This window comes from Aythya fuligula, chromosome 20, assembly GCF_009819795.1.
Source record: "Aythya fuligula isolate bAytFul2 chromosome 20, bAytFul2.pri, whole genome shotgun sequence".
NCBI classification, from domain to species: domain Eukaryota; kingdom Metazoa; phylum Chordata; class Aves; order Anseriformes; family Anatidae; genus Aythya; species Aythya fuligula.
The window spans coordinates 6,275,347-6,302,843 of NC_045578.1; the positions used below are offsets into that span (position 1 = coordinate 6,275,347).

The 27,497-nt window shown below is 51.7% G+C and overlaps 1 protein-coding gene across 1 annotated transcript; it reads right to left on the minus strand.

Annotated features, from left to right (window-relative positions):
* On the minus strand, positions 1-27,475 carry SLC43A2 (solute carrier family 43 member 2). The gene is made up of 14 exons (XM_032200769.1): positions 27,458-27,475; positions 25,279-25,476; positions 18,389-18,578; positions 17,347-17,402; positions 16,642-16,718; positions 10,871-10,963; positions 9,905-10,038; positions 9,275-9,477; positions 8,519-8,662; positions 5,194-5,332; positions 4,637-4,769; positions 3,708-3,781; positions 1,856-1,979; positions 1-988 (listed from the first exon to the last, which is right to left on the minus strand). Exons 2-14 carry the CDS (start codon positions 25,436-25,438, stop codon positions 827-829), a joined length of 1,689 nt encoding a protein of 562 aa, XP_032056660.1. The 5' UTR covers positions 25,439-25,476; positions 27,458-27,475; the 3' UTR covers positions 1-826.
* Positions 27,476-27,497: the final 22 nt, after the last annotated feature.

The window sequence follows — 27,497 nt, forward strand, 5'->3', positions numbered from 1 at the left end:
TTCATCGGTAAACAAGATCCAATTCCTATCTCAATGGTTCCAGGACTGCAGGCAGTTTACAACACATACAGGTGGCTTTCAGGCTGGGAAGAGGAGGAATTCCAGGCCTTCAGAGACTTGGTGTAGGACCAAGCAGTCCAGTAGGGTCTCCATTTCAGTGTGGAAGGCAGATCCATTGCTCACAGTCTGTTCCATTGCAGTAATAAAAGGGTTGGGAGCTGTCAGTGCTAGCAGCCAACATTTAGCAAAACACTGAAGCTGTGCTCATACACGCAGGTATAATTTCCCTTCCCTGCCTCAAAAACAGTCTGGGATATGTCTGGATAGGCAGTAAAACCATTGGGTCCAGCTACATATCAAGCAGAAAGACCCTTATGAAACCTCAGGAAGGGAGGAGAGTGCAGCTTGCATCTGAGACAGTCAGACAAGGTTGAGGGAAGAGGGGGGGAAAACAGACTTCAGTGTGTTATGTTTACAATTCAAATTAAGGTTTTTCTTCCCTCTTCCCCCATCCCTCTTCCTTCTCTCCCCAGTTTCCTATGAAGAGCCTCAGCAGCTGGAGAGTGTGATCAGGGGATAACTTAAGACACAATATCTGCGTGGCCTTTATAAAAAGGAAGAAAGTGTCTTGTGTTCTGGAGTAAGGAGTGGGAAGTCTCCTCCTGCCATTTATCTGAGGAAAGCTCAGTTATGATGTCTGGCTCTCACTCCAGTGATGAGCAAGGACTGGCAGAGCCAGGAGAGAAAAAGCCTGGCTTACACCACAGGTATAACCCACGGATGTGGTAGGAACCTGTACAGGGGAGGTTGAATTTGAAGCACCAGTTTAAACAAAGGCTTCCTCGTTGGGTGTGCCGTTGATTTTGAGGAAGAGTTTGGCATCTTCATTCTTCTGCTTCTTTTCTCTCTCTAGCCTGCGTCTGTAGCAGACCAGGTAGATTGGAAGGCAGAAACCCAGTAAGCTCACACCAAGCAAGCCAACATTTACCTGCAGGAAGACAGACAGAACAGAATTAGGCAGGCTAAGACGACAGTGACCGAGCCACACATGCCCACGTGTCAGAACCCAGCCCACGTCACTCAGCTACAGGCAAACCAGGAAACGCCCTGCTCAGTGCATTGGCAACAACCTCCTTTGTATTTTTATTTATAAAATACCCAGAGCACCGCGTGTATAAATTAAATGCTCTAAGAGTCTGTTGCTCTAGATCATGGCTGCAGAAGTCTCTTTTTTCAACAGAAGAGGTGTGGCTGTTTAAGGTGGGGTTCTTTTACACCAACATCACTGACTTGAGAGCCATGGGTTGCTGGAGTGCGGATATATGCACATGCAGCCTAGAGACCAATATTCTCCAGGCCCACCCATGTTATAGGTTCAATGAGCTGTGCAGACACCCTCAGCAAAACACTACACATTAGCCCTACCCACAACAGCCACTTGGCTTTCCTGGCATTAGCATCAGCAGAGCAAAATTTACTAAACTTCAGAGCTTCAGAGGTCTCAAGAGCACAGAGAATTTCTATTACATTTGAGGGCCTGCAGATTCACTCAGTTTTACCTTACGAATTTCGGCTCCCCATGCAAACTGCTCACAAGAAGCACCCGAACAGCCTTCTCCCTTCCTCCCAGGAAGGGGAACATCCTAATGGTTAATGACGTTCCCTCCCAGAGCCTCATTACTTGCACGCAAAAGGGTCTCCTGGATGGCACCAAGGTAACAGCAGACTAAGAGACATGCAAAATTCCTGCTGTTTATAGCCTTGGTCCATGCACAGGAGTGCTTTTGTTTTCAAAGAAATGAGCCCAAACCATCTTTGCCACTGAGCCTGCATATAAAATTTGAGAAGAACTTGCCCAGAGAGGGTCTCCTTCCAAAGGTCCTGTCAATGCCATAAACAGAGGCTGCTGCAGAAGGGCGAAAAGGGCACTGATCAACGACTGCAACCCTGTCAAGCTGCCAAACTGAGTAGAGGGGTATCTGTCAACAAAAAAAGCAACAGCATTATTATACGTCACCTTGACTGTTCACATCACCCCGATCAGGTTACATTCCCAGCAGACTAACACAACAGAGCACAGTCCCGAGAGAGGCATAATACGACGAACAACTCTCTCCTGGACTTATGCACAACTCTCACTTATTCTAGAGTTTTTAGTTTTACTTGGTGGTGAGCACAGTGCTCTCTAGACCAGAATCCATCTGGTGACGGGGCCAGAGGCTTCCTCTCCAGACCATTCTCATCCTGAATTCTCAGACTTAAGAAATACCAGATCCAGCACTTATTTTGTTTTGCAGTTGTACCGTAAGACAGATGGAAGTGCTTATCCAGCTACTACTCCTGTTGCAAAGGGAGAAGAGTGTTGACATTTACTAGTTAAAAGCATGGCCTCTTTATCCAGATGACAGCATTTGCAGCTATGCAATCATTTTCATCTGGCCATAATAATTTGCTCCCTTTAGAAGTGAGTGAAACCTGCACAACAGGTTAGCGTGTGTTTTCCTTTTTAGAGGACAAGTCTGATCCCATGTCAAATTAAACAATACTGTTGACTGGAAAGTGCTGAATATCAGATACTACTAATGGAAAAATAAATCTCAGGAACAGTCTAACATCTGTCTCTTTTCACAACTGAGCAGGGTTTATAAAAGGTCAGGTTAAACTAAGCTTAGAAAGAAAAATGGATTAAAACCTTCCAACACTCGAAGAAGTCACATTCAAACCAAAAATACCTCGCTCCAAGAAGTTGGAGAGAGTTGCAATGGTCAAAGAGGGTTAGTTTACATACAAGCTGATATGTACACCAACAGGCATTTACTTTGCCCAGGACAAATATATTTTGCTTCTAGCTGCTATGGAGCTGAGAAGTTATGTGTTTTTGAAGCAGAGCCTCAGATGGATTTCCAAGTCTGGATTCCCCAGACACTGGGACCAAAACCTTTCACAGACGGAGCCTGGGGAGCCCCATCTATGGAGATATTCAACCCCCAAGTGGATGCAGTGCTAGACCTGCTCTAGCTGACCCCGCCTGAGCATGAGGGCAGGACTAGATGGTCTCAAGAGGTCACTTCCCACCTCAACAATCCTGTGATTCTCTGAAAGAAAACAGCTTCTTTCCATCCCTCTGTCCAGCCAGTCAGGACAGAGGGGCAGAGCTGTTTTCAAAACGAAAAACATTGCTTACTAAGGAAGAGAGCATTTAGATTCAGCTATCGATAACTTTGATAATTGGAAACAAGATGCGTGATCCATCCTGGGAACGGGAGTAGGCTTCACTAATGGCATCTTGAGCAATGCTTTACCAGTGTAATTTCAGAGCAGACCAGCAGCAAGGTACTCAATTATGTTAATGTTTTACCTGGACCCATGCACATAGCTACTCATTATAAGACAAAAAAAGCCTTGAATTCTTACAATATAACCTCAGTGTCAATAGCCCAGTCTCACCTGCAGCCCGTATACAGCTGTGCCTGACTCCTCACAGTAGCTATGCCAAAGGGGTAAGCTGTTTCTGAGCAGGGAAAGCATCAGCTAGGACTTCAGTCCAGCTATTGGCATGCCCAGCAGTGGCTGGGGAAACAAGTTGCATCATTATTCCCCTCTGACCGCAAAGACTTCACTTCCTGATCTCCCTCTCACCTGGGCAGCTTGTCACCCCAAACCAGTTTATCTGGCCAGCCACATGCTATAGGTGAGCAGAGACTTACACAGCTGCGTAGAGGCCTCCCACCGCTGAGTGGATGAATCCTCTCACGATTGTGTGCAAAATGAAGGAAAGAATCTGGAAAGAGAAGCAGAAAACATCAGGTGCGAGGTGCCAAGGTGTGCCAGATGCTAACCCACAACCATTCCTTAAAGGTATTCTCCTTTCTAGTACAAAGGGGGGACTGAGCAGCACAGAACCTAAGCCTGAAGGTTGGCACAAGGAAAAAAAAAAATGTAGATGGCACTGCTGCAAGGACGTGTTCCCAGCAAACGGGAGCCAGGGTCATGATACTGTTTTTTTATTGAGCCCATGGCCAATTTAGTTAATTTTCCACAAGTTATTGCAGACAATATGCAAGTATGAGGAGATGACGTCTGCTTGCCTACGTCATCAAGGCATGTTTGAGTATGGCATAAAATCACTGAACTCCCCTGCCAAAAACAGGTGGTGCCACAAAATAAATATTTTAACAGGTTTATAATCCCACGAGTACCACTGGGCATAGCTTCTGATGCAGAAATAACCTGCTGTATACATCGGCGTCACGCTTCTTACAGCAAATTTCCTGACAGTCAGCAGCTTAAAGCAAGCCCAGGTTAAATGCATGGGCACTGCTAAGAGGATCTCAGTAGGAAAGTATTTGTGGTTACAGAGCTCAGCTGCACAAACTCCAAGTGGGTATAAACTGCAGGTCAACTGACGTTTTAACTGTAGTTGCTTCTTTAGGTTATCTCAAGGTGTGTAAACTGCATGGCATTCTTTGTTTCAGCATTAAGGTTGGGGTTCCCAAAGCAGCACAGAGGTCTCCCAGTGGTGCCAGCAAGCCCTCCTGCCATCAGCTGGTTCTGATGGTTTGCAGGAGCCCCCAGCACCGTCCTGTCTAGCACTTTGCCAGCCCCTTCAGCACACCCATCTGTTTGATCTATTCACCTGCAATGGTAGATTAGGAATGAGACAGGTGATTCCGAATCCAACCAGCAGGACATTTGTGAATGCAAAGGCATTGGTGGCATTGGTGATTTTCTGGATCTGACGATCGCGTTTTTTCTTTTTCTTTTCACCTCTGGAACAATAGCAAAACCCGTGTTACAAAAAGCACTTACAGCAGCTACTGAAACTCACAGCAAGATTCTCCACGTCTCACATCAACTCTAAACCATTTGGCTAGGGGTCTGGCTAGGGAGATGGTGGGATCTCCATCAGCGGAAACTGAGGAACATTTGGGCAATAACTGCTGTTGCTGTTACTTTTACTGTTACACTAGAAGGAAAGTCTGAGACTCCTTGCTACAACTTAAATTTGCTCCTCTTGACTGATCTTAGTGGACATGGAAGATGCTTTCCTCTTTGCAATTATCAAGTGATCAAGTCTTCCTTCAGGCTCTGTTTTCTATACTGATGGACCAATATTCTTTTTGGTCTTCTATCACAAAACACAGGGGGGGCCTGCTGCGTGGCTACATGTCCCGAGTGGCGCACACTACGCACTGCTCAGCGTTGCTCTCCTCGTTCTCTTCTGAGCCATCATCACATTCTTTCAGCCGCCAGTCCATGATGTACCCGATCACAGGTGCTGTCAGCAAGCACAGCAGTTGTAGCACCCCAAAAATGGAAGTGTAGAGGCTCACTGCAGGAAAAAAATAGGTTTTTAAAAAAGTGTCAGTCCAAGTAGTACCCTAGCAGTAACAGGAGATGCCTTAGTCATCTCCTCTCCTTGCTGTGAGCTCCAGCTGCATCTTCTCCTGCTCAGATGCTCCAGCAAGGACAAGCCAGGCTGGGAAGGTGAAGTCTAACCCATTTTGTGCAGAATGGACAAGTTTGGAAATGTGTACGTGGAGGGAAATACAGCAAGAAATACAGCACCTGAGAGCAATCATTAAAACTTGAAACTGATGAAAATTCCCGACGTGTTAAACATGGGACAAGTGTCTACACGGCTCTCTAGGGGAAAGCTGATGCCAGCAGACTTAGAAGAGACCCTCCCCTGCTGTTCTACATAGTTCCCCCACCCCACAATGCTTTTTCCACTTCCTCTCTGCAGCCCACGTGAGGGATTTGAAGGCATCGCGCAGAAGGGCTGGTGAGTCACAGCGTACCACAGCTCTGAAATAAGGATGTGATTCTGAAACTGCCCATCTCAGCACAGAGTCCTCACAATTTACAGCACTGTAAGCAAAACACAGCCAAAATGAATTTGAGTTTGTCCCTCACGACACATTTCTAGAGCTCTCCAAAGCATTACAACCATGACTTGTACCAAAATCAAGGTGGTAACTGAGAGAAGTTCCCGACAAGCTTTTCACTCCTATACAGTTGTAGCAAACCCCATCAGGGCTGCCTCGTGGTGCCCAGGCCTGGCACCAGGTTACCCCTTCCTGGCTCCAGCTGCTGGCCAGGTCCTTGCAAGAGGAACTTCCAGCTCCAACCTCTGAACTCACATTCCTGCCCCCCTTACCTCCAGACAAGCAAGCCCTGATGTGGCCTCACATCCCATCTCATGATAACAACTGCCGGAGCCAAAAGAGACAGGTGGCATCACCCTCTACAAACACTCCTGAAGCTGATTTGCTCTTGTCTGGTTATTTTTTAATAGAGGGTAAGAAGCGAGTCACGCTGTCAAGCTTTGTCTCTCCATGCTATTCTGAGCACTTAATCTTGGGCTCTAAACACCGAGAGCAGAAGCCAAATTCAGGCAGGGAATGAAGTTTATGGGGACAGTGAGAGAAGAGAAGGAAGGATTGTGTTTGCTACAGGAACCAAGTTTTCTCAATTTATCAATCATCTTAAAAACTGTTCTTTCCTCAGGATGAAAGAGAACAATGTCTAGCAAATACCAGCAGGTACGGCAGAAGTAGAGCAAACAGAAGGGGTTCGTACACAGGCACAACCCTTTACATCCACTGTTGTACATGTCATCACCTCAAACTATCCTGAGCAAGGACCTCATCACAGCCGAGTCTTCCACCCACCCTGGCTCTACAAAAGGTCTCCGAATATTACCAGGTTTGGAAGGAAGGTGGCAATTTTTGAAAGATGCAGTGAAATTTCAAGTCCCAAAGACAGCAGCTCTACTCTCCTGCCTTCCTACAACAAAATTAAGCAGTCATTTAGAAGGCTGCTGAAGGCCCTAGCTTCCCCCCTCCATCTTTTGGGGGGCTGCAGAAGACAAGCAGCCACAGGCTGACTGCTTTTTCTACCTCTAGGCTTCACAGCAGGTCCAAGTCACCGTCCTAATATGCACGGGAAGCAGGACTTCCAAGGACACAGTGCCTCACTGCAGCTTCAAGACTTCACACACACTGATTTCCCCCATGTCCTTCTCTCCTGTTCTGTTTCCAGGTATATTTAAGTTCTCTTTGACCATAACAACACTTGCAGGAGTGACTCAACCCTCTGCTTCCCTTGCTGAGTGCTCCAGAGAGCAGCTGCAGGTGGGGGGAGCTCTCTAAATAAATCACGTGCAAGTAAACAACAGCGAGGGGAGCGAGAAATCGGAGGAAGAAGCATCCCATCCTCTCCTGATGCACACAGATTACATTTCTAGGGATCTGCACGCGTCTTGGAACTGCTCTCGCAGCCTGACGCTGCTGCAAGCAGACAATACCACTGTTTTGCTGATGCCATGGAAACACCAAGACAGCCGATTGCACTGCGAGCCCAGGCTGCTTTCGGGGGGAGGAGGGGGAAAATGGGAAGAAATCTCAAAGGTGGCACAGAAAAACAAGTCACCCAAGAGGCACAATCCTTTTTTCAAGTACAGAACTTGATCTAAACAGAATTGGCAGCATAGATAGTTAATATTAATCCTAAAATACTGGGGTAAAGAGGGGGGAATAACTAGAGCAAGCCAGGATTTAAAAAAAAAAAAAAAAGGGAAAAAAATCAGAGCAAAAGAGTTACAAGGTAAGCAGAAAAGTGAGCTGCGTTGGGAAAGGTAGGCAGCGTGAAGTTTGTCCTGTTTACTGTTTAATGTCTAAATTGGCTCTTGAGCCAGGAGATAAAGAGCTGAATGCTGCAGGCTGTCAGAGGCTCAAGAAACAAAGCAATTCAGGGAATGCCAGGGCACTTGGAGTTTCCTTCCCTCCCCCAGAGCTCACTCCTGTTTTCAGAGGAGTGCCTCTTGATTTATCAGCTTCATGCAATCCAGATTTAACAAGTTCAAACTGGATCTTACTACAGAGGACAGAAAAAAAAAAAAAAAGGGCCAAGTCTTGTTTTGCAATCCTGGGTATTTTCAACAACAGTAAACTAATGTACTCTTTCCTGTTTGCTCCATGTACTGAATCAGAGCTATAAATACAGCTGAGTCCAGCGCAGCGAGCACCCCTGAGCCTCCCCAGCTCACACCAAGCTGCACAAAACAGCAATGACTTCACTTCTCCCACCCCTGTTTGGGACGAGACACCTAGTCCAACCATTAGTCATGAGAGTCAGCTGCTCTGCACTTTGTGCTTGCTTAGGATAAGCAAAGCAAATACCTGATGAAATAGGTTTCCCAGTGACAAAAAAAAAAATAAAGTTATCACAGTCCATCCTGAGAGGCTACTTTCAACAAGTTATCTGGAGGAATAGCAACGAATAGTATTTAAAAAGACACCAGGCTAAAATTAGCTTGACATTCAAGTGCCTGCCCCTCCATCCTGGGCCAGTTCCAGCCCTCCACTAGACCCTACCAGCAGCTGCTGGCCGCACTCTGACACCAGTAAGTGCCGTACATGGTGTATTTGCTGAGTAATCAGGCCTCTTGCAAGGACCAAGTCTGGGTCAGCTTCCCGTTCCAAGGAAGCAGATAAAAGTCTCTAGGTTCCCTTACCTTGATCTTCATCTCCAGACATAAATTCAAGGATGGTATTCATGGCCCCCATGTAGAAGATGAGCCGCAGCTGAGTGACACACATGGTGATGAGGCTGAGCAGCAAGATGGGACTGAAGACACTCTTCATGAAGGAGGGAGCAGCTGCAGAAGGAATAAGAGGGTCGCTGAGGAAGGTAATATACCCTTCTAGATGGGCATGTTTTCAGAAGAGGCTGTGGTTAGCAGTTTTTCTGGCTGGTCATTGCAACACAGTGTGCCTGTGGCAGCTCCAGATTTACTGGTAGCAACTGTGTAGTGCCTTACAAACATCCTTAATGAGTGGCGATAGCTGCTGGGAGTTTGGCTAACACTAACTGGAGTGAGGAAGCCTCACCTAATTCTGTGGATTAGAGTGAAAATGAAACTTCAAGCCATTTACTTTTCCCACACCCCTGGGGAAGAAAGGCTTGGTGATGGCAGCAGTCGGTCTAAGAGGTGGCGGTGACCAACCACGCTGTCCTTCTGCAGCCAGACCCGTACCCGTGATGTTGTCCCCACCACTGGCAATGGCATATCATGTGTTTAGGCAGGCATACACTAACAGGATCCCTTATATAACTAAACTTGTATTTAGATAACAGTGGCTGGCACATGGCCCTGGCAGCGTATGGATTACGTATCACACTATCTGATAAAAACAGGTCTGGAGCAGAGCAGAGAGGCCGTCGGCCTTCTGCCAGTGCAAGCATCCCCGGGGCACCAAGGGAACCACACCTGAGCTGTCGGGTTGGCACTTCACTTCGAGGTCCACCGTGGACAAACAGAGCTTGTTGTTCTCTTGCAAGGCTGTCAGCTCCTTGGGGCCCTTCATGGAGCTCCCCACGCTGAGGCGGCGCCCCACGGTCGTGACTTGCTTGTAGAACTGCTTCCCGGTGATTTTGTGGTCAAATCCCAGCCAGCTGAACTTTATTTTCACCCTGTTGGGAAGTAACGAGAATGAGAGCTGCAACACAGGGTAGGGAATCAGAGGCAGCAGAGTTGCAGGAATCAGCCTACGTGTGGATTCACAGCACTAGTTTTCATCTACAAACCCACAAATGGGTCTGGATGCAGAGATATAGGCCCTGGGCCAGTTTGGTGTAGGTCAGTATAGAAATGCTTATTGCTTCTGGCAGATTGTTTTCTTCATGACTCCTATGCTTTGAAGGTTCAACTTTCCACAGATATTCACCACTCGAGATAAAAATCTAATGGCAGACATAAATCCTCAGCCTCGGAAGAAGTGGCAGCAATAAACAACACGCAAAGGAATTCCCTGCCCACTCCTCTATATTAGCTGTGCCACCACTTTCTAGAGAATTAAGAATGGGATTAGCCCCCGGGGCTAATCTAGATGATGCTTACGTATAGTCCATGTCTTCTGGTCCAGGGAAAGGCTCCAGTGGCCAGTTGAAGAAACAGTTGAGGAAAACCAGCCCTGCACAGCTTGCCCACACGAGCAGAATGAGGATGAAGGAGACCCCAAAGTCATAGATAACCTACAAAGCACAAGGAAATATGGTTTTCACTGTAAGAGCAGAAAGATCTTCGATATTCTTAGAATATCATCTGAAAGGAAGTTGTGGAAAAGAACACACTATATTTAAAATGGGTTTAACACAAACAGTAAGAAAGGACAGTTCTGTGACACGCAGGCTTGGAGACAGCTGTACGTGCACATCTTTAGCAACAACTACAGTGACAACAGGACCTCCAGCTGCAATGGCATGCAGCTGTATCACAAATGGCTCCCAAAGGTTTTCACTGAGGACCTCCTCCTTGGAAAGCCAACAGGAGCTTCCCTGCACCCTTGAGAAGAGCCTTCTTTTACTCTGTCTCTTACTCTAGCTCTGCAGCGAGCCGTCACTGGTTCAGAACCGCTAGGGACCACCAAGGCAGCCCAAGTGACCATCTCTTCTCTCCCCTCAATGCAGTTTGCTAGCTCTGAAGTGCTCAAAGCCAACCATTGGTGACAATCAAACAGATAAAGTACACACATGTATTAAAAATACACATAAATAATACCTAGAGCTATTTTTTATATAAAATAAAACAGACTTTAATTAAAAAGTAATCATCAGCTATTCATTTTTCCTTAATGAACACCCTTAAGATCTTACAGCATGTTAGCAAACAGACCATCCTCTTTACAGTATTTGTTGAGTTCTTGAGACAGGCACTTGGGAAGTCTTTAAACAGGAACTGAATCTCGTAAAAGCATCTCTAAAAAAGTGCTTTAATAATTAGTCCCTTTCTTTCCACATTATTGCTAAATGGTGCAAAACCCCAGCACAACAGCACCAGGAATGAGTCACGGTCCCACAGCCTCACCTTGATTCCTGGAAAGGTCACAGCAGAGGAAGCATAGGAGCCAATCATCAGAGCAATGAACGTGGAACGAAGGTCACCAAACATGTTGGGCAGCTGGGGGGGAGAAAAATCGGTTGAAACAGGTTGCTGTTGGGAAGGGAAAACAAGGCAAAAAGAAGGAAGGAGGCTCTCTTGAGAAGCTACTGGCATTTAGGATCAAGACTTCTGGCTACCAGAGCCCGAAGAAACCAGTTTTCTTCAAGAACAGCTCATCTCTTCAGGATAGTGCCCTGCAGGTTGCAGTGGTGTCTCCAGTGTCAGGGAACGTCCACAATCCAAGATTTATGCGCTTAACGATACTGCTTCCTTCCAGACTGACAGCATGCTTTGCATTGGTCACCTTTAGCACAGGATTGTTTGTTCCAGCCCTTGTGCTTTCTTTGAGTTCCTTTCCTTGAGGCTACAGCCACCACCTCTTTTCCTTTCCAAAAATACACGCTTGAGTTCTCTGCCAGTCACCAGGCAAGAGCTGCTAGACACGGGCTGCGAGAGCTGAACGATCCCCAACACACCCCGTGACACCTCGAACTGCTTACACACCTCGGGTCAGCACCCAGATCCGTGCAGTAGATCAGAAAGCTCCCGTTATAACAGGAAGGAACAGGGACAAAGACGAACTGCTTTGCTAGGTCCCCCTGTGCAGGCAGGCTCTCTGCAAGGGAGACCCGGCTCCTATCGGGTGCGACGGCACCGCCGAGAGCAGACGGGGCTGGTTCTGCAAGGAGCTGTTGGGAAAGCAAAGCTCTCACCAGGGCTGCGAGGAGCACCTCACACAGCAGTTCAGCCAGCTCAGCAGCTCTCCCCAGACTGCCTCTCCAACCCTTGTTTCCACTCGGGACCCGAAAGCAAAGCTGAGCAGGCAGAAAAAGCCCCGAGACCTTCCCGCTCATGGGAAAGGAGGAACTTCCCATTTTTCTACACCAGCCTGCTAGCTGAAAATCGCAGGGAGAAGCCATGAAGTTGTAGGGTGCAGAGAGCTGAGCTGTGACCTCCTGAAGCTGCTCAGTGGGCAGAGATTCTGCTTCAGGCAGCCAGATTGCCCTCCCGCCTCCCTTCTCAGGACACTGACTCCCCAAATTCACTTGGGCATCATCACCACAACAGCCTCGGGGGGCCTCTAAGCCAGGCACTGTGGGTGCCTTCTAGGACCGAAAGCCTAACCAGCGTTTTATCTGTTTTCAGAGACAGCTGAACAAAATGATTCAGAGAATATTGGAGCCTGAGCAAGCACATGCTCTCATCGCATTCCCGTTTCGCTGCTGGAAAACAAATCCATCTTTCCCAGGAGCAGCATATAAGGCAAGTGAATCTGGCTCGTGTCACGGTGGGACCAGCCTGTTTACAGCACAAGTATTCCTGCGCAGGAACGCTCTGGGATCCATCTGGCTGTTTATCATCTCTCCCTGTCTCACTGCAGAGCTTTCTATGCAGCGCAGCCTCCAGGTCCTTGGATAACCCCAGCCCAGGAACAGCAGCAGCGATGCGCCGAGCCCGATGCTGAGCCCCGAGCAGGCACGGAGGAGGCAGAAAACACCGTGCTCCTCTGCGGCGAGGATCCCCACACCCAGCCCCAGATCCCCGCATCCGGGAGCGCTGCCAACAGGCTGCTTTCAGGAGCTGCAGACAGGAAACGGCAAAGGATCCAAAGGTCTGTTACCAGGCTCAAAAATCCCTCCCTGGGAGCGCTGGCCTAAAATACACAGCCCAGAAAACTGCATCTGCAGAGCGAAATAGCTGCAGGTTGCAGGGGCTGGTCGCCGTCAGCAGGCAGGGCATTTGTTTCATCTCGAATGCCCCAGACCTAAAACAATCTCCAGAAATTACAACAAACAGCTGCTGCTGCTGGGCAGCTCACAAACACAGCTGCTTCTTGGCTCCGGCTGCTTTTCCCCGGAGCCCCAGAGATCACAAAAGGCCTTTTTCATAAGCAGACAAGCAGCTCCCAGGTGGATCCTCCTGCTCCGGGGGCTACCGGAGACCTAGAGCAAACCCGAAATCAAGCAGCCATGTCTGGGAAACCCGAGTCTGCTTTGCCTCGGTGGGGACACAAGTCCTAGAAAGGCTTGAGGCTTCCTAAAATCCTATTTGGCACCAAGCAAGTGGCTGGCTTAAAGAAAATTGGATAGAGGAGATTCATTGGGTTGGATAAGATCTTATCAACTGCAACTGCTAACACTGAGCTCTGGGGGGGAAAGGAAATCCGAGACTACCTGAGGGGACAGGGGGGAGGCAAAGAAAAAATAGCCCAGACCCAGATAAAAACCCTCAGACTGCCAGTGCCAGCGCTGGCAATGCCTGTGCAGGTCTCTGCAGACCAGCTACCAAACTAACACACAATATTTACTAAGCCATTTTTCCAGCTGTCTTTACAGCAGTGAGCACTGGAAAAATATGAACCCTAGGGACAAGAAAATAATAATTAAAAAAACATCAAAACACAAAACCAAACCAAACCACAGAGCAAGTAGGCTCTTTGCTTTCCTGCCACCAAAAAGATCTGATCCTCAGTCTGACCTTACTCCTACAGGCCCGAACAGACTCCTCCATTAACTTCTTCTGGTACGGGTGTCTCAATTCCAGAAGATCTACCATGAAGAAACTCTTATGTCTTCAGTTTAAAGGTCAATAATGCTCAATGTATAATTAACTTTATGCCCTGTCTGAAAGATACTAACTGAATTTTGCCATACCATAGCTATTTTTTTTCCTGGAGTCCTTTATTACAGGTTTGCAATCCTAAACTGATAAAATCATTTCCTCGTTTCCTCTTGCAGATGATTTTCTCCTCATCTACCCTATAGCGATTTAAAACCTTCAATTAGTTTTACAATTTTTCAGCTTTTCCCTGGAGACAGCCCCTATGCAAAGGACACCACAAAAACCACCACAGTGGCGTTACCAAGCCCAGTGTCCCTCCTTCTTGAAAGAACAGTGGAAAAAAAGTCAAGGGACCAAGAACTGGAAAACTTTGGTTTGCCTATCAGGAGGTATATTTGGAAATATTACAGACAATAAAAATCTGTTCTCCAGGAAAGCCACAAACTGCCCGCTTTGTCCGAGGCATATGGAAATTCCTGTTCCCGTTCTCCAACAAAAGACCCCAGAGCCCTAAATACTGCTAATATTTCCGAGCAGAGAAGGTTCCCTATGCAGAGATCCCCCCCGCCCCGACCAAAGGGCGCTGTTTGCAGCAGAAAATAAGAGCAAAGCAGCTGTAGTTCTTTGAAAGGAAAACAGGACAGAAAACAATCTATAAAAGGCTCTTTGTGGTAATTTATCACACATGTTTATTTCTTTGCATGAAATAGCTCCGGAGCAGAACCAGCGCCAGATTCCTGTGTTGCTGTCAGAGCCACCAATACGGATCTGTTTCCATTTCCAATCTCCCCTTATATTGGCTAAGACCGAGTCACGAGGCAGAAATCTCCCCCTCTGCATTTTAACAGCAGGCACAGCCTGACCTTGTTCCCAGAAGCAGGAACACCGCCGCTCTCTTGCTTGCTCCCCCTCCTCCCCGAGCCGCAGCACCCGGCGCAGGCAGCCCGGCCCTGCAGGGTGCCACACGCTGCTGGCAAACCCCAGGGACTTGTTGCTGAAAAACCCTTCAAATCCAAGGGGCAGGCTTTGTGGGGCTGCAGTCTCGTTTGTCCCCTTCCCTAAACTCTTGCAGAAGACCATCAGACCCCACCGTGCCCAAGCTTGTGGGTGTCCCCAGCATCCCAAAAGCGCCTGACCATGGCGCATGGGGACCCGGGGTGGCCACCCTGCCACCGAGCAGCCACCCGGGGATGGCACGGGACCTGCTCACGCACCAGTGGGTTTGACCCATTTCCTAGGGCGTTCCAGGTCGCTGGCTGGATGAGGAAGTCACTTTGCTTCGACTCGTGCATGCTCAGCAGCCGGCGGCAGCCAGAACGAGCCCACTTGGCACTAGGTGCCAATTCCCGCTCACCACCCCTGCGCAATGACCTGCCCTCCCCACGTCCCTCCCTCTTCATCCCCAGGGGGCCATGGCTGGAAGGGACCCGCAAGAGATCCTCGTGCCACCAAGGAAGGTGACTCGAGGCACGAACCGTGGCTCGCAAGCAGGGCCACGCAAGGACACGGCAGTGAGCAAAACACACGCGCTCGTAAGTCACCGGTTGCAGCAACGTCGCGGTGCAGGTGAGGTGCTTCCCTCACACTTTGGACTGTTTTTAATCACTTTTACACGCCTCAGGTGCTGAAATGCCTCTGCACGGAGGCACGTGCAGCTCTACCTGTGCCTGGGTTTGGGGATTTGGACCTGAGGCCATCCCAGCTCCCCGTAACGCACACCGCTGCCTGGAGGAGCCGGCTGTACCTGAGGTCTCCCTGCGTGAACTCACAGCTCTGCCACTCGCTCCAGCCCTCCCCGAGGCTTGGATCACTTCTTGGAAGATTTGACCTTTTTCCTGCAGCCATACTTCCTCTGTGCTGTGAAACTGGCTCGCTAACGAGGGCGCTAATAAGTGGCTTTGCTTATTCTGCTGCTAAACGCCACGGTACAGCACATCCAGTCTCAGCCCTACCCTTGCCCTTCCTCCTATCATCACCAGTGGCTCAAAAATAATCTGTGACCCCTTAATAACCACCCGGAGAGACAATAACCAAAGCTGGCAGCTGCAGGATGGGAATTCTCTCCTCTCTCCCTGCGGTACCAATGTGCTCCTCTCTTCCTTGCTTGTTTTTAAAGTGTGGCAGGATGACATTTGCCCCACAGTTCTTTGGGAGCATGGCCAAGGCTTCCAGTGAAGAACATTACATAGAGCCGTGAGACCGACATCTGCACACACTTTTGAAAGCTTTGAATACGAAAGCAACAGCAGTAACAACATCGCAGCGCACGCGGTGATCTCTAAACCCAGTCCCTGCCAAATGTAGGTCTCAGGAGTTCAGCCAGGGCCTAATCCACGTTAAATTAGAGGTAACCTTAACTACGAGTTTAACTTTTAACAGCAAGCCCAAGGTAACACGGTCCAAATCAGGAAGTTTTCAATCAGTGCTTCCCAGGCTCTTTTCTAGGAGCCTTTCCACCCGACCCTGGTTCAGCCACACTGACAAGGGTAATGAGGTGGAAAATCAAGCAGCTACTTGGAGAGCGATACCGCTGCTCTCTCCAGGCAACACGAACCCCAAAACGCAGGGACCCAGCTGACGGTTGTTGACCAGTGCTTGTAACACAACCCACAGACTGAAGCGACCCACGCAGCTGCGCAGACAGAGCCGTGGGCATTCAGCAGCTCGGCTTTTCTAAGGAAACCTGGAAGGGACTCTCACCCTTCCAAGAGCCAACACTTTTGTGCTGGAAAACAGAGGGGAAGAGGTGCAAAAAGCGCTCACAAAAAGCTGGTCCTGCCCTGCTGCAAGGGCTCTGCACCCTCCTGATGCTCCCTTCTGTTTGTCAAAGCTAAACTGGGCGCTGCGTGTACAGGCACACAGCAATCTGAGCCTGAGCCAAAAAAAATCTTATTTTTTTTCACCTCCATCTGAGATGCAAGAGGCAGGTAATAAAGGAACGGAGAAAAAAAAGCCTTAGACTAACCAGCTAACACCCAGCCTTTCAGGTAAAAATGTGACTGACCCTTTGTTCCAAACAGAGCCATGTGCTACCCGAGCCACAGGCAAGAGATCCACTTTGTTCCTTCCTGCTAGCCCAGCTCACAGCCACAGTAAGGAATAAAATAAGAGTCAGATGGTAACTCTTTGCTTACCGTGAGTGATGTGAAGGTCATGCACATCCCACCAAAGCCGTTCAGAGCCAGCGCAATGAATATCAGCACAGACAGAGCTGCAACAGAATAAAAAAAGCTCAAGAGCCTTTAGTGGGGTGGGGAGGGAAAGGAGACCAATGTGCCATCAGGGCTTTGGTCCCAACGTGCAAACCTCAGAGGACCAGCACCCTTGGGACGTGCCACACTCCCAGCCCAGCTCATCCCACCAGCACCCATCTCCCTGGCCACACAGCAAGAGAGGGGCTTTTCTCTAGGGAGCAGGCTTGCTGATGTAGCTTCTCTGAATGGGTCCCGGAAGCAAGATGTACTTGAAGGAATTGGGTTCAAAGTGTCATCGCACTATCTGGTCTTGAGGAGCACGCTCCAGCCATCCCCAGTGAGAAAGCAGATTACAAGTGGTGTGCTATTACCCATTTCCCAACCCTGGAAAAGCCAGGAACTTGCTTGAAATTGCTTCTTACAGCACTTGGCCAAGTGCAAAGCTGTGGGAGACCTGGCTATCTCAGGCGTCTGGCCCTTGCCAAGCACTTACAGCCTCCCAGGCCAGCAGACCCTTGGTCTGTGTCCCCAGCGAGACCCCGGGGCTGCATGTGGAGCACACAGCTCCATGCACATTCATCTGCACCCCAAAAACAGGGCCGCAACCCCAAAACCCTCCAAACTCAGCACCAAATGCCTACTTACAGTCGGGGTTACTGGCACCGTATGCGATCAGCACGCAGGACACAGCAAAGCAGGCGCTGAAAGGGAACCAAAACCATGAGTGTCCTCCGGCTGGCCTTACGTGCAATAAATTACACATCCCTCTCCCTCCTCAGCACCTCGTTAAGCCAGTGCTGTGTAATTTATGTAAGGAAGCTGGCGATTTGGAAACAAAAATCCAGGGAAATACCCGCAGATTACCGAGAAGCCTTGCACAAGGGCTGAAGCAGCAACATTCCCTCCCACTGCTCTGGCACAGCTCTTGCTGAACCCAGATGCCCCGCTGCTTTTCCAGCACGGAGCTTGCCCAGTCATCCCCTCGAGGTGACCCAGGACAGCAGCAGCCTCGGTTCTGTGACCCAGCTGCGGTCACAGCTCCTCGCAGGTAGGGTCTGAGTCAGGCTTGCCCTCCTTTTTCCCACCCTGCCTACAGGCCAGTTTGGTTTTGGTACAGTTCAGTGCTATAAAACTCAGCAGCGCTGGGGCCCACTGCGCCCAGCAAGCCACATCCTCCCGTGCCACGGCAGGAGCTGTGAGTGACATTGTTATCGGGGACAGAAAGCAGCGCAGACACCACATGGCACAGAGGGGACCCAGAAAAGGCAGGCAGGACGGGTTTATCTCAGAGTTAACTCCCCAGCTTGCGAGCTCTGATGTAACATCTTGGTTTTGCGCCTCTCAGGACATAGCTGAAGGGGAAAAGCTAGCTGCTGTGACTCACAAGTGACTCCGCTCTTCCTCCAGGCTCCATCTGGCCGGGAAGCAGGGAGCAACACTGGAGAGCTGAAGCTTGGACACGGAGTCCCAAAGCCCGTCCCTTGTGGAACAACTCATCGTGCTGCCCAGTGCTGGCCAAAACCATCCCAGAGCTGCTCAGGCACCCCATACACAGCCAGCAGCTCCCAGACCAATCCCCCATAAGGTCCCTGATGTTTCAGGGGCATGCCAACAGGCACAGCACCCCTCAGCCTCTGATAAAGCGTGAATTCACCCCTCAGCCCACCCTAGTGCCCGGGACACCGACCTGCCCAGCAGCCGCAGCTTGCGAGGGCCGTACTTGTCCATGACAATGCCCAGGGGCAGCGTGATGGCGCTGAGCAGGAAGGAGCCGATGGTGAAGGCCAGGTTCAGCATCTCGTCCTGGGCGTTGCACGTTGGCCACTTGTGCTCTGCCTCCGTGCTGTTCTCGTCCTCAGGGCTGCCCGTGGAGTTTCCTGCACGGGACGATAAAGGAGCATCATTGCAGCGTGTTGGGACAGGGCTTGGAGGCAGGCAGGGAAGAGAGGAGCCTCCGAAATTATCTCGATTATTTTGATTGCAATCAGTAAGAAATGGAGAAGGGAGAGAAAAAGAGCAGAAGGACAGGGGACAGCTGACGAGGTCAGCTCGGAGCAAAGGGTGCGCAGGCGCCTGGGAACAAGTCTCCCATGAAGAAGGAGCAGGAGGGCAACAACCTCAGGACAGGGCAGAGCAACCCGAGGACAGAGCCCCATTAATTTATAGAACTACACAAGTTACAGGGCACTGCCCCAGCAGGACTAGAAGGGACCGAGATAAAACCTAAAGTACTCCTAATCCAGGACTGGCGTGCCATCAAGGATTTTTTCCGAACTAAACTGGAAGTGATAACCACAGCCAAAGCGGCTATTTTGGGTCCAGATGGCGGGCTGACGAGGCCTGGCATGGAGCTCGGAGGACGAGCCTCCTGCCCTCGGCCTGTGAGGGATGGGGAGGCAGCGGCCACTGCGCTGTCCTGCTCCCAGGGGGGCGGGCAGCTCACCTGCCCCCACCGGTCATTAATGGGTTGGGGCATCTTTAGCTTTGACCCCGTCATTAGTTTTTTTTGTGTGTGTGTTTTTTCCAAGTGGTTTTAGGCCACACGGCTCAGTTACACCTCTGACTTTCTGCTCTTGACTTGAGGAACTGCGCAGGCAGACTCCCACGCCGAGCAGAGCTGGCGTTGTGTAACAGACACAGAAACAGGACTGGGAGAGAAAAAAAAAAAAAAAAAAAAAAAAGAAAGAAAAGGAAAAAGAAAGAAGTTCCCTTTTCTCTGCAGCAGCAATTTCACCGGCTCTTGCCACCTTCCCTCCTGTCACAAGCCCATCCCAAGAAGGTTTAAGTCTCCTCCAACAACGTGGGTGCCTTTAGACTTTGTTAACCCAGAGCCTTGGTGCGCTCCACCCCTCCTTCGCCCGGCGCTTATCTGACGTTTCGGTAACCTTTGCTGGTATGACAAAGCACTTGCCTTTCTTTTTTTTTTTTTTTAAACTGCTGCAGCGAGCCAGTGACATAAAGCACTCTCCTCCATATTTAATAATTGATCTGACAAAATTCAATATTAAAGGAAGATTAGAGGGAGGAGTCACCTATGTAACCATCTGTGTGAAGTGAGACCTGAGATCCTCAGTGCTGGGGTTAATTAGCAGGAACCCCTAATATTCCTAATATTCGAGCGAGGACGCTCACTGCTTGGTGTGGCTCGTGGTCAGGCTCTCCCCTGCTGCTCGTGCCACCCCATGTCCCCATCCCACGTCTCCTTCCCTTCCACCCCATTCCCCCCAAGCCCTGGCAGTGACTGGTTTCACCCTGCTTCTCCCAGCTGGCATTTTTCTCTCCTGCTTGCCAAAACAACCCTCCCGGCTCTGTGTCAATCGCAAACAAACCACGGGCCACCTTCCAGACGCCAGGTATGAGCAGGAATTCAGGCGCTGCTATCAGAGGCTTACGAGCTCCTGCAATCCTTCCTCTGCCCCCTCCCAGCCCTCTGGGGAGGATGCGAGGCGTTTCCATTCACATTGCCCCCAAAAACAGCTCTAAGATGGTCTCAAACCGTCTGTGGCGAGCAATGGCTGTTTGCTCATTCCCTTTGCTGTTTGCTCCTGGTGGATAATTAATCCAGCCCTTCTCCTGCCCTGATAGCCACGGGTAGCCAAAGTGACAGACATGTCCCCAAAAGGCCCCGTGCAGCAGCATCCTTTCTGCGGGGAGGATGCACTTGAGTCACATCCTTACAAGTCAGTCCTGGACAGACCTGGGAGCCTCTGTGGCTTCACACCACCTCTATATCTCTTCACCTTCACTCTTTCCTTCACCATCTCCCCGTGCTGTGGCTCAGGACCCCAAACACCGACGTCCCACGCGGCAGGCGGAGGTGCGGGGCTTCGCCCCCAGCACCAAGGCTCTGGGGCTCTCCACCGAGATAAGCTCACAGGAAACAGATGTGGTGCGAGGCTGAAGTCAGAAAAACAAGAGGGGTGGCGTGCTGGGGAGGGGGGGAAGAGTGACAAAACAGCAGTGATTTCCCTGTGTCAGCACTGTGCGGACACAGCTCAGCTGTGGACGAAGGGACGTGGGCAGTGCAGTGACCTTACAGCCACAAGAGGATCTCAGACCAGAAATATTCAGCACCGGGAGCCGAAATAGATTAATTGACGTTAATATATGGGTGTGTATGGTCGCAGCGTGACCCCAGGGTGCTTCTGCTGACTGCAGGCCCTCCGACAGCACCGGGGGGAACGGCGAAGGGGGCTTGGCCACCTCTGCAGCCCTGCTGCTGCCAGGAGGGCTGGGACCAGGGCAGCGACTGCAGGCTGTGCCTGTACCAAGCGCCTTGTTTACAGCTGCTGGCCGCCAGCTCCAAGGAGGGGCCAGGCAGCAGCGCTATGTGGAAACACAAATTGTTTGTGAAAATAGCAGCAGCCCCTGAGCAACAAGGGAAGATCCAGCGAGGCGTAATGGAAAGGATTCGAGCGGCCCTTGGCACCTCCTCGTCCGGGGAATCTCTGGGAGGTGCCACAAATAGAAAATTTTGGAGGGGCTGCAGGTGCCTGGCCATGGAGCCTGCAGGTCACCTGCAAGGGGAGTGAGTGGCAACGTGTGACAAGGACAGGAGGAGATTAATGGGCAGAGAACCTGCCTCGCTGCTCACCTACCCAACACGCCTGGCTACGGCAAACAGCCGTTTCCTTCAATCACGGCTCAGATCCTGTTCCAGATCACTGCACACCACACTGCCACGAAAAGCTCCTACGTGCCCGGCTCCATCCACAGCGGCGCTTTGGGGAAGGGCAGTCCCTGTGCCGAGGGCTGTGCCCTCCCCAAATCCTCCTGCCAAGTCCACCTTGGACGTTGTGCACGTGTGCCACCACGGCACGTGAGTAGCCCAGGTTGGGTCCGTGCACGCTCCCCGCGGTCTCACCGACCAGCCAGAAGGAGCTGCGAGTCTTTATCAGCAATTACAAGAGCACACTGCTTGTTTTTACAGCGCTTCCCCTGCCAGCAGCAGGATTTCTGCTGCCCAATTAGTAGTTTTGAGTTACTATTTAAAGAATGGCAGAGCTTAGGTGAGAGGAAGGCAGCCTCGGTAATCATTTATGTCAAGCTCATCGCTGGGATTTGTTCAGGCTGTTCCGGGGACGTTTAAAGCCATCCTTTCTCCCACATGAAGTGCTGTAGGTTTCACGAGAGGGTCAATCATTAACTACTCTTTGCTGACCCCTCTGAATCCCAGGCACACAGCAGGTCACCTGAGGAATGAGCCTGGCTTTTTCAGGAGCGGCTGCCATCTCGCACCAGCACAGGTTTCCTTTCATCTTGTTCCTTGGATCAGCCTGAGCCGAGCAGGAGAGACAGCCCCGGCAATAACTCTAGGACACTGCCTGAGTGGCTTCACCTTCCTCTTCTATTTTATTTTCAAAAAAAGAAGAAAAAAGAAAAAGGAATAATAATAATAATAAAAAAAAAAAAAACCAGGGACAAAGTCTGGGAGTGCTGGCAAAAAAAAAAAAAAAGAAAACAAAATTAAGAAATCACAGCAAAATGCATGTGCAAACAACTGATCCGCAGCCTGCCCACATAAGAACATGTTTTCTCTTTTTGGGATGGTGTCATACTTCTGGGAACTGGGAGGAGATGTTCTTGCTTTACACCACTGCGAACTCAACGGGCTCGGGCTTCCCTCCGCGCCTGCCCCTCTGCTCGCACCTCCCTGACCCCGATGAGCCCTGGAGCAGCCCCGGCCCCGCATTATTTAAGCCCCCAGTTGCTCCCCGGCTGCGGTTTGGGTCCGCAGCGGTTCTCTCCCCAGCTGGCGCCGCTGACAGCTGCAGGGCAGCGCGGCGAGCTTCCTGCTGAACTCGAGCTTTTACCACGCTCACACTTTTTCCTGTTTACAGGGTCGCGTGTGCAGCCTCGCCACGAGCCCTCCGCACGTCTCACCAGGCCCGAGGGGCCCTTGGGGCTACGAGGCCCCACCGCAGCCCCCGGGGTTTGGATCAAACACTCCAGGGCCGCGAGGCTGCGCCTTCCCTCGCCCCCATCCAGGTGTGTTACGCTGAGGTGGGTGAATTAGCTTATCACCTCCTCGGTTTTCCACAGCCCCGTCTTACAGGAAGGTCCTCTGTCCCTCTGGCTCCTTATCTTTGCTCTTTGTGAGCAGACTACCAAGTTCAATGTTTTTTTTTCCTTTAAACGTGCTTCAGAAATGCCTAAGCCTTGAGCTTCCCAATCCAAGTACCATCGCGGCAGCACGAGGCCCTGACCAGATCAAGTTCCCCGGCGGCTGATAAGGCCCAAATCCTGATAAAGACCGCGGAATCAGCATTCGAGCCGAGTGAAAGATGCTGCTTCAGTTGGTTAAAGGCCAAGTGGTAGTGTAGTAAAATTCAAATGGGAACAAAGTGCCACCACCGGATTCCTTGTCAGCAAATTTCAAGCATACCTCGCGCTGTGGTCAAGTCTGCCACCCGGAACAAGCAGAGCCCTCCACTCAAACCCTCTTGCACAACGGCTTTAAAAATATTTGCTGCTTCGATGGGGGTTTTTCCAGGTGTCCACCTCCGCTCTTGTGCAACTGAGCCGACCCTACGTGGTTGTAGGGCGGATGGGCAAAGCCCAGCGCCAGAAGCCAAAGGCAGAAAGGGAAAAAAGGGGGGATTTGAGGAAGACCACGAGCCCATCGTGAATTGGAGCCACGTTCTGGGCAGCTGTAGCTACCTTCAGAGAAGAGCCTACGGAAGGGACAAGGTCTAGTTTTCTCTTTAGTTGGAAGGCATCACAAAGTGCAGAGCTTTTGCTGACAAACGAAAAGCCCTGCCAAGAACCTTTGGCTCATTAGGAAAAGTCTTTTTTTTTTTTTTTTTTTTTTTTTGCAATACTTACATGCACACAGCGGCATTAGGAACAACAAGTGCCCAAAGGCTACTAGTTACAATTTCTTTGTTTCCACCCATCTTCCAGCCAAGAGCCGCATGATTCAATGGGTTGTGCTGAGAAAGGCAACTGCTGGGCCACCCTAACCCCAGCAAGGGTCAAAGGCAGCACGGTGCCAAGCCCTACGGGGTCGGTCAGGGCTCCTGCCACCACAAAGGCATCTGCTGTCCCCAGGCCTGGAGCTTTGGCTCTTCCCTACCTTGTCCCGGAGGTTGTTACAGAGAGGACAACAACAGAGAAAGGAAAATGAGCAAGCAAGGATGGAAACTGGCAGAACTGCTTCTCGAGGCTCATCACAAGCCATTTTCTCAGCCAGTATTTGAGGACAATGAGAATGTTTGACTCCTTAAGTGTGTTTTTAGGGTTTAAATCACCCTGCCTGGGGGCACAGGTTGGGAGGAAGGCATCGCCCCCGGGGCAGCGATTCGATTCCATCACCTCTTCCCTGCGGTCTGAGACACTCCCAGATGCAGCCAGACCACAGCAGGCAAACCAGGGTGAGAAGCCACAGCAAATCTCACCAATCTGGGGCAAAGGCAGACAAATCAAATGCAATGGAAGCAAAAAGCAGAAGGACGGGCCCCAAAGTGAAGCACAGCTCCTGTCAGCAGGGCACAGCTCAGGGCACCGATAGCAAAGTGGCTGCTCTCAGCCACAGTCAGCGTTTGCTTATCAGCTCTGGCGTGTTTTATCTCAGAAAGCTCCACCTGGGTTTAACCAGACCTCTCGCACTGGCCTGAGGCAAAGTCACCGTGGCTTGGTGACAGCACAGCAGCCTCTTTAGGCCTGAAGTCTTCTAAACGGTGTCCAGCTGCTGGGGACGCTCCCTCGCGTCACCTGGAGGGCCGCTGGAGATGTGAGCAACACGGACACGCTTGGAAGAACCGTGCTGCGAGCAGAGGGCAGGAAGGAGAAGCAGCAGCCACGCTACAGCTGACAAGAACCCAAACCCGCCAGGTGCAGCTACGAGACTGAGGCAGCCACCCACAGGCACACAAAGAGGCCGTAACAAGGGGCTGATGAAACAGAAACACAACAAGCGAGGGGAAAGCCAAAGTATCATCACAGCTGTTCACTGCTTGGAGGTCATTTCCCCACATCATAGATTTCCCCCACTATTCTCAGCCGTTACCTACTGAGGTATGGCTCTGGTGCACGGCTCTGGGTCCATGCACTTGTTTCCAGCTCCTTCCCTTCGCTGCTCCCTCCTCCATCCCATGCCCACCAGCTCAGTGCAACCTTCCCGTCGCGTCTGCTCCCTTGTGCTCTGTCCAGAGCCCAGACACCCAGCTCCTGCCTCCCTTTGCTCTACTGGCCCCTGTTGGTCTCATCCCAGCCTTCCCACCCAGCAGCAGGCAGGATCCCTCCCCACGAGCCATCCACTGTCCCCCAGCACCCTTGGGGCCACAGCAGCCTTCCCTCGCAGCGCTCAGCCAGGCCTCCGAGCAGAGGCAGGACTCCAGGCCGAGAGGAAGAGGCTGTCCAGGAAAACTGGACCTAATCTTTGAGGCTCCTTTTCCATCCACCCCGCAAAGCAGCAGCAACCACAGGCACGTCGAACCACCACGAGGATGCCTTCCTTTTTGGAAAGGGAGGCGCATCCAGCCCACACCACCCCGAAGCAGGGAACCGCGCCCCCAAACCCCAGCAGCCGCTTTTTCACCCGTCTCGGGTCCACCACCTCCTCAAGAGCATCCTTACCCGACTCGTGACAGAGGTAGGAGTAAAACCCTTCCGCCTTCAGCATGATGAGCAGGGACCCCCAGCCCAGCAGGACGGCGGAGAAGAAGAGGTTCTCGATGATGGCCGTGAACGCCATCCACCAGCGCCGGCGGTGAGCGGTGGCGAGCGTGGGTGCCATTGCTGCGTGGGAAGGGTGCCCTCGGCCACAGTCTCAGCCTGCAGGGATCAGAACAACGACAGGAGAGGTCATGGACATGGCACAGGCTGCTCAAGGAGAGTGCAAAAAAAAAAAAAAAAAAAGTTTAAAAAGAGGGCACTCCGCAGGAAGGTAATAAAGGCTGCCCGGTGAATGAAAGGCACTCAGGTGTAAAGCTCATTTTTTGCAGGCAGAGGCTTGCCAGGTGCCCTGGAGGGAAGGGGGAGCACGAGTGCCCTTGGTGCAGCCCCTCCAGCGCTGGTGCCGTGCGCCAGAGGAGCGTTCAAGGGCTCCGTTCCACCTCCCGAGCAACAGGTATGAAAACACAGCAAATGTCCCCTGCCCAGAGCCCGCTCCCCCTTCGCAGCCCATTTGCAGGGCAGCAGGGAAGCACGTGCAGAGCTGGGAGCTGCCTCAGCACCCTGACCTCCTGCTGCTTGGGGCAGAGGCTGGGAGCAGGGAGGCAGCCCTATAGCAGCTGTAGCGTCCCAGCAGCTCTGCTCTGCCCCACGGGAGGCACGGATCTGCCCTGGAAAGCGGTCACGAGCGATGGTCCTATACATGCTCATACCGCAGGCGGGCTCAGCAAGGAGCCCCTCTTTGCTAAGCGCACGTCTGCGAGCAAGGCGGGACGCATCCTGCCCCATGCCAGCCCCGCAGATGGCTGGTGGTGGACAGCCCGTGCCGTGCACGTGCCGCCCCGCGGATGCTGCGGCCGGATTAACATCCCCAGCTCCACCTGTCCCGCTCCCCGCGGCCAACAAGAGCGAGCGGCAGCAAATATAGGAGCAGACCCGGTTTAGCTGGGGGAGCCCCGAGGTGTGGGGCTGCCCCTGGGTCATACAGCAAGTGGCCATTTTAGACGAGCTGGGTTTTCCCCCCCCACACACCCTAAAGCATGCTATGATCAAGCACTACGGGAAAACAAGCGGGCTGCCCGAGAGGGTCTTCGGGGGCTTGCCACGGGGCCAAGGTGCCACCACCCCCTTGCTTTCCAACCCCCTACAGCGGTGCCAGGAGGCCAGGGCCACCCTGCAGCCACCCAGGCTGCTGCAGAGAGCGAGCCCCCTGCCCCCGGAGCCCGCCTGCAGCCCCCCCACGGCCCCCCACCCACCCACCCACCCATGCAGCGCGCAGGCCCGCTGCCCCCAGCGCAGCCCGGACGTGCTTCCTCCACGCCTCCTCTTCCTCATCCCGTGCACCCGCGCGCCCACCGCCCCCAGCCCCGCTCCTCTCCATGCTGCAGCCCCCCCCCTTGCTCACCGCCCCCAGGCACCCCGCTCTGCCCCCACCAAGCCCCCCGCTCACCCCGCTATGCCCCTACAAAGCCCCCCATGCACCCCGATCCCCCAAAAAAACCCATGCGCCCCCTTGCACCCTTCTCCGTGCCCACGGATTGCTCCCACACCCCCTGCTCCCCCCCAGCAAGGAGCCCCCTCTCCCTCCAGCACCCCTCCCAGCACCAATCCCACCCCATACACCCCTTTTCCCACCCCTCAGAAAAAAAAACCCTTCTCACCCTGCTACCCACAAACTGATGCTCACCCCACCCCGCTCTCCCCACACTCCCCCCCCCCACCCCGGCTGCACCTCTCTGTGCCCCCAGCACCACCCCAAGGGGGGCACCCCACTGTGCGACCCCCCCCTCCCCAATGCACCCCATAAGAGCCGACACCCCCGGTGCAGCCCTACCCGTGGTACGCCCGCTCTCCCCAAATCCCTTAGGGCGACCCAGCCCGCAGCCGGCCGAAAACGAAAGGGTGAAAAAGGCAAAAAAAAACAAAAACGCGAAGGCAGAAAAATGGGGGAAACGGGGCAAGATGAAAGCAGAAAAATATGAAAAAAATAAAATGAAAATATGGGAAAAAATGAATATGAAAAATTAAAAAATTAAAATGAAATGTAAAATTTTTAAAAATAATAAAAAATGATTTAAAAAAAAATTAAAATCGCCACCACCCCGAGCATCCCCCCCCCATCCCCGGACCCGCTGCCGCTCACCCCGGCCCCGCTCCGCCGCCGCTCGGCGCCGCCGCGCTCC